Source organism: Uloborus diversus, chromosome 3, assembly GCF_026930045.1.
Source record: "Uloborus diversus isolate 005 chromosome 3, Udiv.v.3.1, whole genome shotgun sequence".
Taxonomy (NCBI): Eukaryota; Metazoa; Arthropoda; class Arachnida; order Araneae; family Uloboridae; genus Uloborus; species Uloborus diversus.
This window is the reverse complement of record NC_072733.1, coordinates 168,672,050-168,685,245: the sequence shown is the minus strand read 5'-3', so window position 1 is coordinate 168,685,245 and position 13,196 is coordinate 168,672,050. Positions and strand designations below refer to the sequence as shown.

General features: G+C 31.4%; 1 protein-coding gene across 1 annotated transcript in view; it reads right to left on the bottom strand.

Annotated features, from left to right (window-relative positions):
- The window catches only part of LOC129219267 (uncharacterized), a 132,542-nt gene that overhangs the window by 52,212 nt on the left and 67,134 nt on the right, over positions 1 to 13,196 (bottom strand). The window contains 6 exon segments of the mRNA XM_054853597.1: positions 118 to 303; positions 1,178 to 1,309; positions 2,133 to 2,318; positions 3,088 to 3,219; positions 5,252 to 5,345; positions 5,347 to 5,429. Coding sequence (XP_054709572.1) covers positions 118 to 303; positions 1,178 to 1,309; positions 2,133 to 2,318; positions 3,088 to 3,219; positions 5,252 to 5,345; positions 5,347 to 5,429 — 813 coding nt within the window.

The window sequence follows — 13,196 nt, the reverse complement described above, 5'->3', positions numbered from 1 at the left end:
CAACGTACAAATGAATTGCTTTTGTTCGAATATCTCATTCTAAAAACACTTCTTTCACTTATTAAATTTGTTGTACTTAGAGTTGAAGAAAATATGATTACTGCACTACACTCTTACCTGTATATGGAACTGGTTCCTCATTTCTAAATAAAACTAATGCTGGAAAGTCTGTTACATTGGCTTTGGAAATGGCTACATTCATATCATCAGTTGTTACTAGTAATATACCATTTTCATCAGTTTCATCATCAATATTTTCTAATTCATGAAGAATTGTTTCACAAATTTCACATTCATTTGGAGCTGTAATATAAAATTTACTAAGCTTAGAAATAGGAAGTAGATTTTTAAAATATTATTTAACTATATAAACTATATCTCTTCTGAAGTACACACTATCAAAAAAGAATTGAATAAATAAATAAAAACATCCAGCAAACAACATCAAGCGTCCAGTCCTAGGCATTTATTTGAATTTTGAGGTTTGAATTCAAATTATGTTTCCACAATGTTGAATTGTGATAGCAACCTACTTGTTGGATTTCTTGTTTCTACAAACGACTCCTATCTTCATCATGATTGCAAAACACACACAGTTGGTTCTCTATTTAACGACTTTCAAATGACCACAAAAAATCGTCCTTAAATAGAATGCTTCTAAAACTACAGTGGAGCATCTGGGACCGTGAAAAGTCCTCTTTAAATAGAGAAAGTCATTAAATAGAGTGTCGTTAAATAGAGAAACAACTGCAATTTGAATTTAAGAAAAGCTGGAAGCTGTTTTTGACTGAAGAGGATTGTGTAAAGTCGAGAGGGTTGGATATAAATGAAGACAATTCCAGGGTACATGGTCACTGCCCTCCAGGAGAAGCACCTGTACGAAAAGGCTGGTTAATCAAGCTAGGTCAACCAGCAATTCGTGATTGCTCAAAAAGAAAAGAAAAGTGCCACCCCTTACTCTTAATTTGTGTATATTATGATATATATCACCACCTCTTAAAGAATTTCCCAAGAGTTGAAACACCCTGTATATCTTTCACATGTCAAAAAAAAAAAAAGTTATACATATATAAACCAAGTATTTTTCAATAATATCAAAATGCTGCAGAAAGCAATTCTAAAAACATAAACACATTCTGATTGATGCATGAGAACAATTAGTTTTTTTGAAACTTACCAAAAAATGCTAATACATATCCTCTGTCCTTCATTAACTTCAAAAGAATTTCTTCAGTGACTTCTTCAATGCTGTCTTCAGTTTTTTGTTTCACAAGCCATTCAAGAACTTCTTCTTCTTTCATCAAGTCACCTAAAAAAATAAATGCTTGATTAGTTGGACAAAATATTTTTTACATTAACTTGAAAAGTAAGTATGACTCAAATATTTTTTACTCATTAATATTTATTCATTCAATAATAAGTATGCTGTTATAAATAGTAAGGAACATTCTAACAATGGTTGAAACTGCTACATTTACAATCAATTTTTCTTAAAAAAATAAAATAAAATGCAAATGAGTCTTATTTTGGGGCTCATAAATAAGGTTGAAATAAGGCTGATAATAAAGGTTGAATTGAAATTTTTTGGAGAAAATATGCACAGGTTTTATTGTTTTGATATTTCACATTCTTCAATAATTTTGTATGATTTAGGTACTATTACAATACAAAGCATAATATTCTTCAGTGCTTTTCAAAGTTAGTTTCATATCTTTTATCATCCCAGCCTAGCTATAACAGGCTAGTATACAGTCGCTGCAGTGAGCTCAAATGTAATAAACATTGGTTAAGTGGATTTAAGATTTTTATAAGATTGAAATTTGCACCAAGAAATCACTTAAGGTAAGTTGAATGGAACATAAAATTACAATAACATATACGTAATGACTTTAATGAATAAAAAAAATAACACATAAGAAAACCATGCTAGAGAAAATATATTTAACATGTCTGGTATTACATAAATGCACCATAGAAGAAAACTAATTTTTTGCATGATAGCTTAGTTCAATGAACAGAAGTCCCTATAAATTCAAAACAGGGGAATGAAATTTCTACTGTCACAATTTGTGCCATATGTTTTCCTCTTTATTAAATTTTTTTAGGGGCTAGGTAAAAGGACAATTACTTACCTTCAAATACTGATGGGATCTTATCTTCAAAAAATAGCAGTATTGGAAGTTCATCATTCAAACCAAACTGTTGGGCAAGGCTGACATCGCTGATTTTAACGAATGGAATGTCGTACTTCTCCGAGTCATCATCAATTTTTTCAAGTTCTTTTAGAACTGTGAAGCTTTTAGGAGAATCTGCATCATCTATTAATAAGAATACAATTTTCAATTTATTTGTTTAAGAACTGAACTTTGGACAGATTTTATGACATACTAATTACAAAAGTATGAAGATGGTTCAAATTTTGTCTTTGGAAAACAGAACCCATTTCTAGAATTTATGAAATAACATTCAGAAATAAAATCATTAGGTTTTTACATACTTTCATGGTAGTTGAATGATTTTAAATAAATTAGCATAATAGAATCATGTCTGGAGAAATTTTTAAAAGCATAAAGGGCAGCTTAATAGAGTGCAATATTTTACATTCCAACAAATAAACTCTTTAAGTGAAAAACTAGATTTAGTAATACATGCTTCATTTGTAAATGCAATTGTTTCATAATTTAATGTTTGACCTATTTTGAGGAAAATGTTCTGAGTTATAACTTTTGTTACCCTAAATCCTTTCAGATTTTTTTCATTATTATTATTCCTGTTTATAATTTATGAAAAAATATTCAAAAAATAAATATTTAACAAAAATACCAAAAAATGCAAGATTATGCCTACATGGTATTGAAAATATTAAGTTGCTTACTTTACATGAATCTAGACTACAAAATATTGTTTTGAAAAAATGACTTTTGCATAATAAATTTATTATGGAAGAATAATAAGTTAATTGTTTCTGGTATGAAAAATCCTTGCAAGATACTCTGTTCTTGGTGCCATGCATAATAATTGTAACTTATAAATATAACTTAATAGATGTGACATTAAAAACTTACAGAAAAGAACAGCAAAACTTACAGAAAAGAACAGCAAGAGTTGGTGATGTTTCAATTAAGTGTAACAGCATTTTTTCTGTTACGTCTTCAATTTCATCTTTTGTGAGTTGGTCAACAAACCATTTTAAAACCTCCTCTTCCTCACGAAGGTCACCTATAATGTTAAAAAGCATATTTTTTATCTCAAAGAGTCATATAGGGAACTCTTTAAAATCTAAAAAGATAATGAAAAAACGCTGATTGCTTATGTCTGACTATAGGGTTGAGTATGTCTGAATATGTAATAGAAAATTCTCATGTTACCCGAGGAGAAGAATTTGATCTGTGTCAAGATAATCATGAGAGAGACATAAATCGTTTCTAAGACTTGGTCTTTCTTAGTAGGAAGGTGCATAAACTGCAAGAAAACAAAATAACTTTGCAAAATGGGATGTTTTGTCAGGCGATTTCATGAAACGTAGTCTGGCACAATGAAATATTTTTTTCCACATTAAGTGAAAACAAATCTTATTTTCAAACATGTCTGTTCGTTTAAATTTCAGCATTAATTTTGGGATAAAAACTTTTTGGGCATATTTGACATCACACAGACAGAGACAAAAAAAAAAAAAAGTGCATTGTTAATGAGACAAATTCAAAAGACATAATTTTCTTAATCATTAAAATTTTACTGAAAAAAACATTAAAACTAATGCTCCACTAGAGTTGTTTGTCATAAGTTTTTAATAGAAACTTTTAATAATTTTTTAACCCCCAAAAATACTTAGACCATTCTTTTTAGTCACATATATATGCAAAAATAGTTAAACTTTTATACTTTTGGTATAAACTATTTAATAGGACTTCATAAAAGCTCTCATACACACAGCATTTTTGCATGATTTTTTTTACATGCTGAATCTTTACATTTGAGTATAAGACGGGAGGCTCTTTTACATGATTCAAGTTGAAATGATTCAAGTGACAGAGCCAGTACTCATCAGCAGTGGAAACTCCATCTTATGGTTTAAAAACCAAAAAATTTTAACACTACAGACTAAAGAAGAGTGTATAAGTAAAAAAATTCACATACAGAATAGCACTGGGCAAACGCACCAACTGCTACAATGGAAAAGAATAAAAGGAAGCTAATACCTAAAAATAAAGCTGGGGTTCTGTCTCTGTTATCAGACTTCAATTGCTTCATTTGTGATACTATGATTTATGACAAGCGACTTGAATTTCAGTTTAAAAGTTAACTAACTGCCTTCAAGATTTTTCCTCATGCTTAGGTAAAAAGGCTTTATTGGTATTATTGTCTACCAAGCTATTAGAATTAAAAGAATTTGCAATGCAATCCCTGCCTTCAACAAAGAAATTTCTTTGCTTAGAAATAACCACATTGAACCTAGTTTTACAATTAATCTTGTCAAAAATATTTTTTCGATTATAGCCGTTAATGAACATTAGCTTTTCTGTAACCATTTAACTGTTCAAGACTATGATACAACCACAAGAAACCACGCACGTGGATTGCTTTTATGGATGCAATACTTGATCTGTTCTAACAGATGACCGTACCTGTTTTTTTGGACTTTGTCTTACCGTTTTTGATTTTTTTTAATGACGCCTATGATTTTTTAATATGACTGGAATTTAAACATTTTATGTAGGATATGGAATTGTTTTGTCTACTTGAAATTTAAGGTAAGATTTTGCATGTGCTGGAAGGTCCAGTGGAGTGTTATTATTGATAGCCTCTTGGCTTCTAGTAACAAAGACGAAGTCCCAGCTTTATTTTTAGGTACAAACTTCTGTTTATTTCTTTTCATTGTAGCAGTTGTTGCGTTTGCCCAGTGCTATTCTGTATGTGAATTTGTGGTACTTACACACTCTTCTTTAATCTGTAGTTTATCATGAAGAAATCAATATTCAAAGGTATCCACTGAAAGAATTATTTTAGCTCTAATACTCAAATGCAATCGTAAAGTTTTTTTTAACTTTTGAAGTTAAAATTACCTTTAACATAGAAATTGTTAAAAAACAAAACCAACCAAACCTTTATGTATTTTTATTTTTATTTCTATATACACACACTATCACAGCATTTTCAATCCCAAATTTATATAAAATATTTAGATGGGAAAATATAACATATTTATATAAATAAAAACAATAGTGTTACTGAAAAGGCTTCAAATTCTTACCTGAATAAACATTTGGCATTTTTTTATAAAAGAATACCAATGATGGCAAATATTCTATTCCATATTTTTCAGCAGCAGCTAAGTCACTAGTTTTTTAGGAACAAAATACCCTGTTGATCCGCTTCATCATCAATTTTTTCAAGTTCATTAAGAACTTGGCTGTCTGATGAAGCGTCATCTGAAAAAAATAAAAGCATTTGCAACATTTTTTTCTCATCCATGTAATTAAATATAACTGCCTTGTATGCCTGATGTTCACTATTTTCATGCACAGGGTTCTCCGATATGTTCAATTAGCACAAACTAAAGTCTTCAAAATAGTAAATGCATCCTCAAATCACTCTTTATTTTCTTATATTGTTATTACAATGTGTAGACTTAAAATTAAGGTTTTTTCCATTATTTATATCAAATATTTCATTTAACATTTTTATCAATTTCAATGGTGTTAATTTAGCAATAGCAGTTTTACTCATCTTTCTTTTGTTAGCCACTTTTACACAGTAATATGATTAAGAAATAAAAAATATGCATTAGTCGGTGCAGTCACAAGACATTTTTTTTCCTTACTTTGTTACATTGATGATGTATTAATACATCATAAAAATATAGTACATGACTTTTCAGTTATTTTTAACAAAAAATGAACATTATTACTATGATTAATATAATTTTTACATTTAAAATACCATAGTTGAAAAAATAAATATCAGATATATATTGTGATATATATTGGCGAACCCTGTTCATACAACTTCAAAAACCTTTTAAATTTCAGGAAATTTCATAGCAAGCTAAAGATTCTTTATATATTTATAACTTGCCATAAAAAATTCCAGTACTTATTTTTCAGTAAAGTTTCCCCTTGTAAGCAAAAGAAAAGTGATTTTCTTTTTATGAAAACTTTTATAACTTATTTTTGTATATAATGCTAACAGATATTTTCCAACTACCATACATGAAGCGTCCAGTATCAAAACCAGTTCAGTCCACAAATTTTTAAAAGGATTTCAAAAAACTGAAATGTTCAAACATCTCCCCATGAGGGGAAAACATCACTGTAAAACAGTTGTAACACTGTAAAACACTTGGAATATTACCCAATAAAGTTGTTGTGAAGTTTAATGGCAGACACTAAATGGTGATAATTATAACTCTCGTAACCTTATCTGAAACAATCACATTTTCCCTCCCTGTTTTGTTAGCAACTCAAAGTTAAATATGTTGTTTTGTACCAGGGTTTCTGCTACAGTCGCATTTTTGAAAAAATACAAAAATACTATCTTGAATACAAAAATAAAGCAAAGCATTTTGGCTTTTTTGCTAAAATAAGAAATGAATTAGTTTAAAAAAAAAACGCATTTTAAAATGTTAGATAAGATGTTTAAACTACTATTAAGTTCAATAACACCTAGTCCTAATGGGTATTATGTCCCTCTAATAAATGCATTATTGGAAGGAAGGGAATTGCAACGCTTTAAAAACCAAATATATGTTTTTCTTAGTGGTAAACATAATCCACAATTGTTTATTTTACATTAAAAAAAAGTTACTGTATTTATTTCTTTAAAGATATCACAAACGAAATTTGAGTTTAATTTTTAACTGGTGATGAAACACACTAAGGTCTTTAGAAAGATAAAACATGTAACATTTCAGTATTTTGTGAAAACTTGGTTCTCAATTTCAGCTCGGATGCTAAATAACTTTTGAACTCAGCTTAAACCCTGATTTGTGCTTGCCTAATTTTCAATTTCAGGAAACAATTTTTCAGCTGCAGGACATCACATTTCAACAAAACTTATAACAACAACATGGCTGCTTGCCATTTTGCTATGGCTCTAATGAAACAAACAAACCAAATTATACTTTAAAAACCAAAAACAAAACAGCACACTTAATTAAAAGCTTATTAATTCTTAAAAAAATATAGAATACATTAGTAAGAAGTGCAATATTTGGCAGTATTTAATGACTAATCGCTAGTGCAGGCATCAAGGACGTGCCAACATTTTTTTACAAAATTAGCAGATTTTAAAAAAATCTCCGCTTATATACAAAAATATATGGTAGTTTTTGCTTCATATTGTACAATTTTGTCATAGCAAGGATTTTTCCCCAATCTTTTGATTATGCCAGGACATTATACTATTATGAGAAGGAACATTTTCTCCCCTTTTTGAACCATGTTAAGCACAAATGAGTTCATAGGGAGACCACTTTTTCTTAATCTCATCAGTCACAGAAAAAAAGGTACCATGTCATAAGGAGGAGCTTTTTTGCTTTGTTCTAGCTCCCTCCAAGACTGAGCTTCTGTCTCCAAGTTAGAAAGAAATCTTATCATAGAAATGAGAACTTTTCCTAACCCTGCAAACTATATTAGAGAAATAATCTGCAAAGAAAAGAATATTTTTCTCAATCCTCCTATTACATTGGGGAAATCTAGTTGGTTTAGTGTTTAGGAGCAGAAACAATATTGCAGGAACCAGGCATTTTTATAATTCTTACAACCGTTTTAGAATAATATCGTACTCTAAGACAGAAAATTTCTAAGAGTTTTTGAATGTTTCAGCTTTGTGATATAAAAGAGCTAATTTTAATTTCAAATCTCAACCACAGCATTGACACACTTCCAAAATACTTTTCAGTATAACCCCCAATGTAACGACTGTCAAGGGACTGGAAAAAGTTATTGTTGAATCGATGAGCATACCTTCAATGTGGTTGAATTCGATTAGTGAAATGTATCATTAAATTGAAGAAATCATTAAATCGATTATCAAAAAATCGAAGTTATACTATCTCTCTCTCTCTATATATATATACATATACATATATATATATATATATATACATATATATATACATATATATATATATATATATATATATATATATATATATATATATATATATATATATATAAACATATACACATATATATATATGTGTATATACACTGGTGTCCAAAAGTTAAGCATAATTCATAAAATGCGAGATAAAGCTGTAAATTTTCGTAAAATTATATAGAGTTACTTATGGAGATTCATTGGTTGAAGAAGAAACAATATTTTTTATGCAAAATAGTACAGAGAAACCTGTGTAAGTTGACCACTCGCGGTTGCAGCACTTTGGCGGTCAACTTAGACAGGTGGTCAACTTATAAAGGGTGGTAATATTTTTTTTTTTTTGTCATTTCTTGCAGCATGTATTCATTTTTTGAGGGAATTCACCCTTACTCTTTCTGTTCAACTCACTTTCAGTGTTTTAACATTATTGAAAGTGAAACAATAATTAAAAATACTATTCAAATAATTTTGTTATTTTTTCCTTGTTTTTAACTATATTAGACACTGTAGGTTTAGAAATTCCACATATGCCAACTAATTTTCTCTGTTTTTCACCTTTTTCAATTAATTTTAATATTTCATACTTTTTATTAATCTCAAGTTAAACTAAGTTTCGTTTTCAAGCCTTTTTTGTACAACTTATAGCACCAAGAGCAATAAACACGACTCACTCTCCCCCAGTTCATAAAGGCAAAATTAAAATGTCCTATCTCTTAATCCCTTGCACCAGAAAACATGTAACTTTACTCATTAGCAGGCCCAGATCTGTGTACCCGCAGTGCAAGGGGCTAACCGCCCTAGAAATTGAAGAAAAAATGGAAAAAAAACTAGCATTAAAGACTTATGCACTTTAAAAATAGACACTGCTGGCCACTAGGGGAGGGGCTCTACGTATTTTGTTGCAGGGAGAGGGGGGGGGGGCAAAATATATATATAACCGGGTCAGCTCTTTTTGCACAATTCCTGTGTTGCCATAACATATTGCAACTGAAAGAAAATATTTTAAACTTTTATACTGACACCTATTTTCATTGAACAGAATACAAAAAGCTATCTCAAATAGAACAACAAATGAAAAAACAAGTTTGAAGAATAAAGAGCAACATACGCTTTATGCTGCTGTTTAGTTAGTAAAATGCTAGTCTGTCATCAAAACATTAAAAACATTCTTAGAAAGCTATCAAATAAAAATAATAATAATAATAATAATAAATAATAAAATAAAGTAATTTTCTGAAGAAAGTTTTAAAAAATAAACCAAGTGGTCAACTTACAAAGGGCTTTTTACAATACTCCAAACCAAATTTGCGTTACATTAGTGGTCAACATAGACAGGTGGTCAAGATAGAGAGGTGGTCAAGTTACAGAAATTTTCCTTCATTATATGAGATATGACTAATTCCGTTCCCGACAAAAGTGGTCAACATAGACAGGTGGTCAACTTACAAGGGTGGTCAACTTTACAGGTTTTACTGTATAGTCGATGGTGTCATGCGCGAATTACGTGCGCGTTTCGGAATGTGGATAAAACAGCTCGCACGCTTTAGAGAGTTCAGGCACGTTTCATGCAATTGGATCTGGTGAAACAGAAATAATAATGGCACAAAGACGCCAATTGGACATGCTTGCGAAAGGAAGAATCCTTGGAATGCTAGAATCTGGACGATCACAAACTGAAGTGTCTCGTATTCTTAATGTGCCTCAGTGTGTAATCTCGAGACTGTGGCAGAGGTTTTCAAATACGGGAGATATTACCCGCCGACCAGTACCAAGTCGACCAAGAGTCACAATCGTACAGAAATTGCGTTTTCTGGCAATTTCTGCACGACGTCATAGGGACAGCTGTGCCAAAGAACTGGGTTCGGCGCTCAGTGCCGTCACAGGAATAACAATTTCGAGGCAAACTGTTTACAGGAGACTCAATCATGTCAGTCTGTATGCCAGAAGACCAGCAGTTTGCATTCCTCTCACATCAGCGCATAAACGCGCTCGTTTAAACTGGAGCTTGCAACATCGGCATTGGAGTCTGGGACAGTGGGCTAATGTGATGTTCAGTGATGAGTCCCGCTTTACTCTACAGAGTGATTCTCATCAGGTAACAATCTGGAGAGAAAAGGGGACTCGTTTCCAACCGCAAAACATAAGAGAAAGACGTCACTTTGTGCCAGCAGGAGTAATGGTGTGGGCGGGCATTATGTTGGATGGCCGCACCGACTTCCATATTTTTGAGACAGGCTCAGTCACTGGTCAAAGATACAGAGACGAGGTTCTTGAGCCTTATGTTTGCTTGTTTCGAGGTGCTGTTGGTCCTGAGTTCATATTCATGGACGATAACAAGCCATGTCACCGAACGGCTGTGGTCGATGACTTCCTCGAATCAGAAAATATACAGCGAATGACGTGGCCTGCGAACTCCCCTGATCTGAACCCTATCGAGCATGCCTGGGATAGGCTCGGGAGACAACTTGCAGCCCGTTCACTCCTGCCATGCTCCGCTCCGGAGCTAAAAAGAGCTCTCCAGCATGCTTGGAACTGTTTAAGCCCACAACTCATCCACCACCTCATAGAAAGTATGAGTAATCATTGTGCAGCGTGCCTGGGAGTCAGAGGTGGCCATACACACTATTGAACTTCAGCATCATCTTTTAAAGAAAAATTTTTGTGCAAAGAGTCAACTCCTCATATGCCTAATTTTCATTTAAACTATTTTTTGGGATGATAAAAGTAAATATTACCGTTTTTTTGAGTAGTTTCCTTATTTTGTAACCATGTTGCCACTCACATATCACCTTTCCCCCTATTTCGATGTATATTTCTCTTATTACTCACATAAATAGCAATTATACTTAACTTTTGGACACCAGTGTATGTATATATATATATACACATTATATATATATATATATATATATATATATATATATATATATATATATATATATATATATATATATATATATATATATATATACAGTAGAACCTCTCAGTGAGGGACACTAATGGGACCAGACAATTTGTCCTTTAAACAGAGGTGTCCCTTCTTCGTTTCTAAAACATAAATATCCTCTCTTTCAGAACTTTTTCATTCGGTTAAGGACTCCCTTGATTTTAATGAAATGCTTTAATTTTAATTATATTTTAATTTAAATTTCGTATTTTGAATAATTTTTTCAAAAATGGTAATTCATGTTTTCTTCAGATTAATGGCATTGCAATGGGAGCTAATTTTAGCTCTACATTAGCCAACCTTTTTCTTTTATAATATGAGAGAATATTTTTAGTTGTTAATTCTTCTTCTGCACCTCTTTGTTGCAGATACATCGATGACCTATTGTGTATAAATTTTTCTGAACTTAGCAAAACTATTTATCATAATTCATTAACGCTCAAAAAGACTAGTTTTAATCAAAATAACTTCAATTTCCTGTATATTAACATACAAATTGAATCAAATTGTTACACTACAATCTATGATAAAAGACGTGAATTTAATTTCACAGTTAACAGCTTACAAGATTTTTCCTCCTGCTTAAGTAAAAAGGTTTTAATTGGCATCATTGTTTCGCAAGCTATCAGAATAAAAAGAATTTGCAATAACATTTCCACATTTAATCAAGAAATTTCTGTACTCAAAAATATACTTTTTAATAATAACTTCCCTAAAAATATGGTTGAAAACATTTGCTTAAGATAACATTTGCCTTCAATGAACATTTCGCTTCTTTTGAAACCGTTTAACTGTGTAAATATATAATACAACCGTTACAACCCATTTTTTGTGGATCGCTGGGGAGGACGAATTTTACAAGTGGGAAACGGACGACTGGCATGCTTATGGATTGATCTCTTTGGATATGGATTTGTTTTGTAATTTTACATTGATAACTGGAATGAATTCTGTCAAGTTGAGCATTGGATTGGGTTTATTATAAATGGATCTCAAGGTAAGATAATTTTGTTATTGGCAGGTACTGTCCTGTGGATGGCTAATTATCAGAACTTGTTTTCCTAATTAGTCAAGGCGAAACCCCCTGCTTTTAGTTTTAGATTTGTGCTCTTGTTTATTGTTTGTAGTTTAACATGTGGTGCATTTGTCCAATGTGACTATATATTGCATGTACTGGAGCTTAAACATTCTCTTTTAGTTCATAGTTAAATTCTTTGGTCTTTTGACCATATTTATTGAATCCTCAACGGCTGATGAGTTCTGGATTCATACTTTGTCTTTTCCTATTAAATAGCTATTTGCAATTTTCCTTTTTATCATCATTATTTTTTATATAATTTGTTTAATATTTGGTATTTGGCTAGCATATTTTATATTTACTTGGCTTTTTAGTTTTATTGCATTGTGCATCTATAGGCTTTTGGTGTGGTCTTTTCAATATTTTTCACTTTTATTATAATTATTAACTACATATATATATATATATATATATATATATATATATATATATATATATATATATATATATATATATATATATATATATGCAGGTTGCTCCGTTTTAACATGCAAGACCTTTATTTCCACAACCGTTAGTCCAAGATGTATACTTCTAATTGCAAAAATGTTCAAAATCAGATGCGGAGTGAAGATATTGAAAGTTTGAAGCGGAAATAAAAATGTCAAAAAATACAAAATTTATCGTTTTATAGGGGCCCCAGGTCCCCTAACTTATATCAGGGTGCCCACGAAAGGAGGGGTCATTGTGCAGACTGTGCCATTGAAATTTTTAGGGGGGTGTTTTGAGGGGTATTTTTTACTTTTTGATATGAAGCTCTTGCTTTTGGGGGGTCTTTACGACATTTGGGGGGGGGGGGGGGCTTACACTTACAGGAGTGCCCACCCCTGCTTATATTTAGGGAATTATTTTCCATTGAAAAATAATTCCAACACAAAAAGTTTGAAATTAGTACGACCAATATTCACCGAGATATGTAGCACATCGTTTTGCGACTTACACCACTTTTCACTCGTTGTCAATAACACCTTTTGGGGGGAAATATAGCGGTTAACAGGGGTTTAAAATTATATGTGTGCATAGAGTGCGGTTTTTCAAATTGTTCGAGGTACTTCTGAATAGCAATGAAAA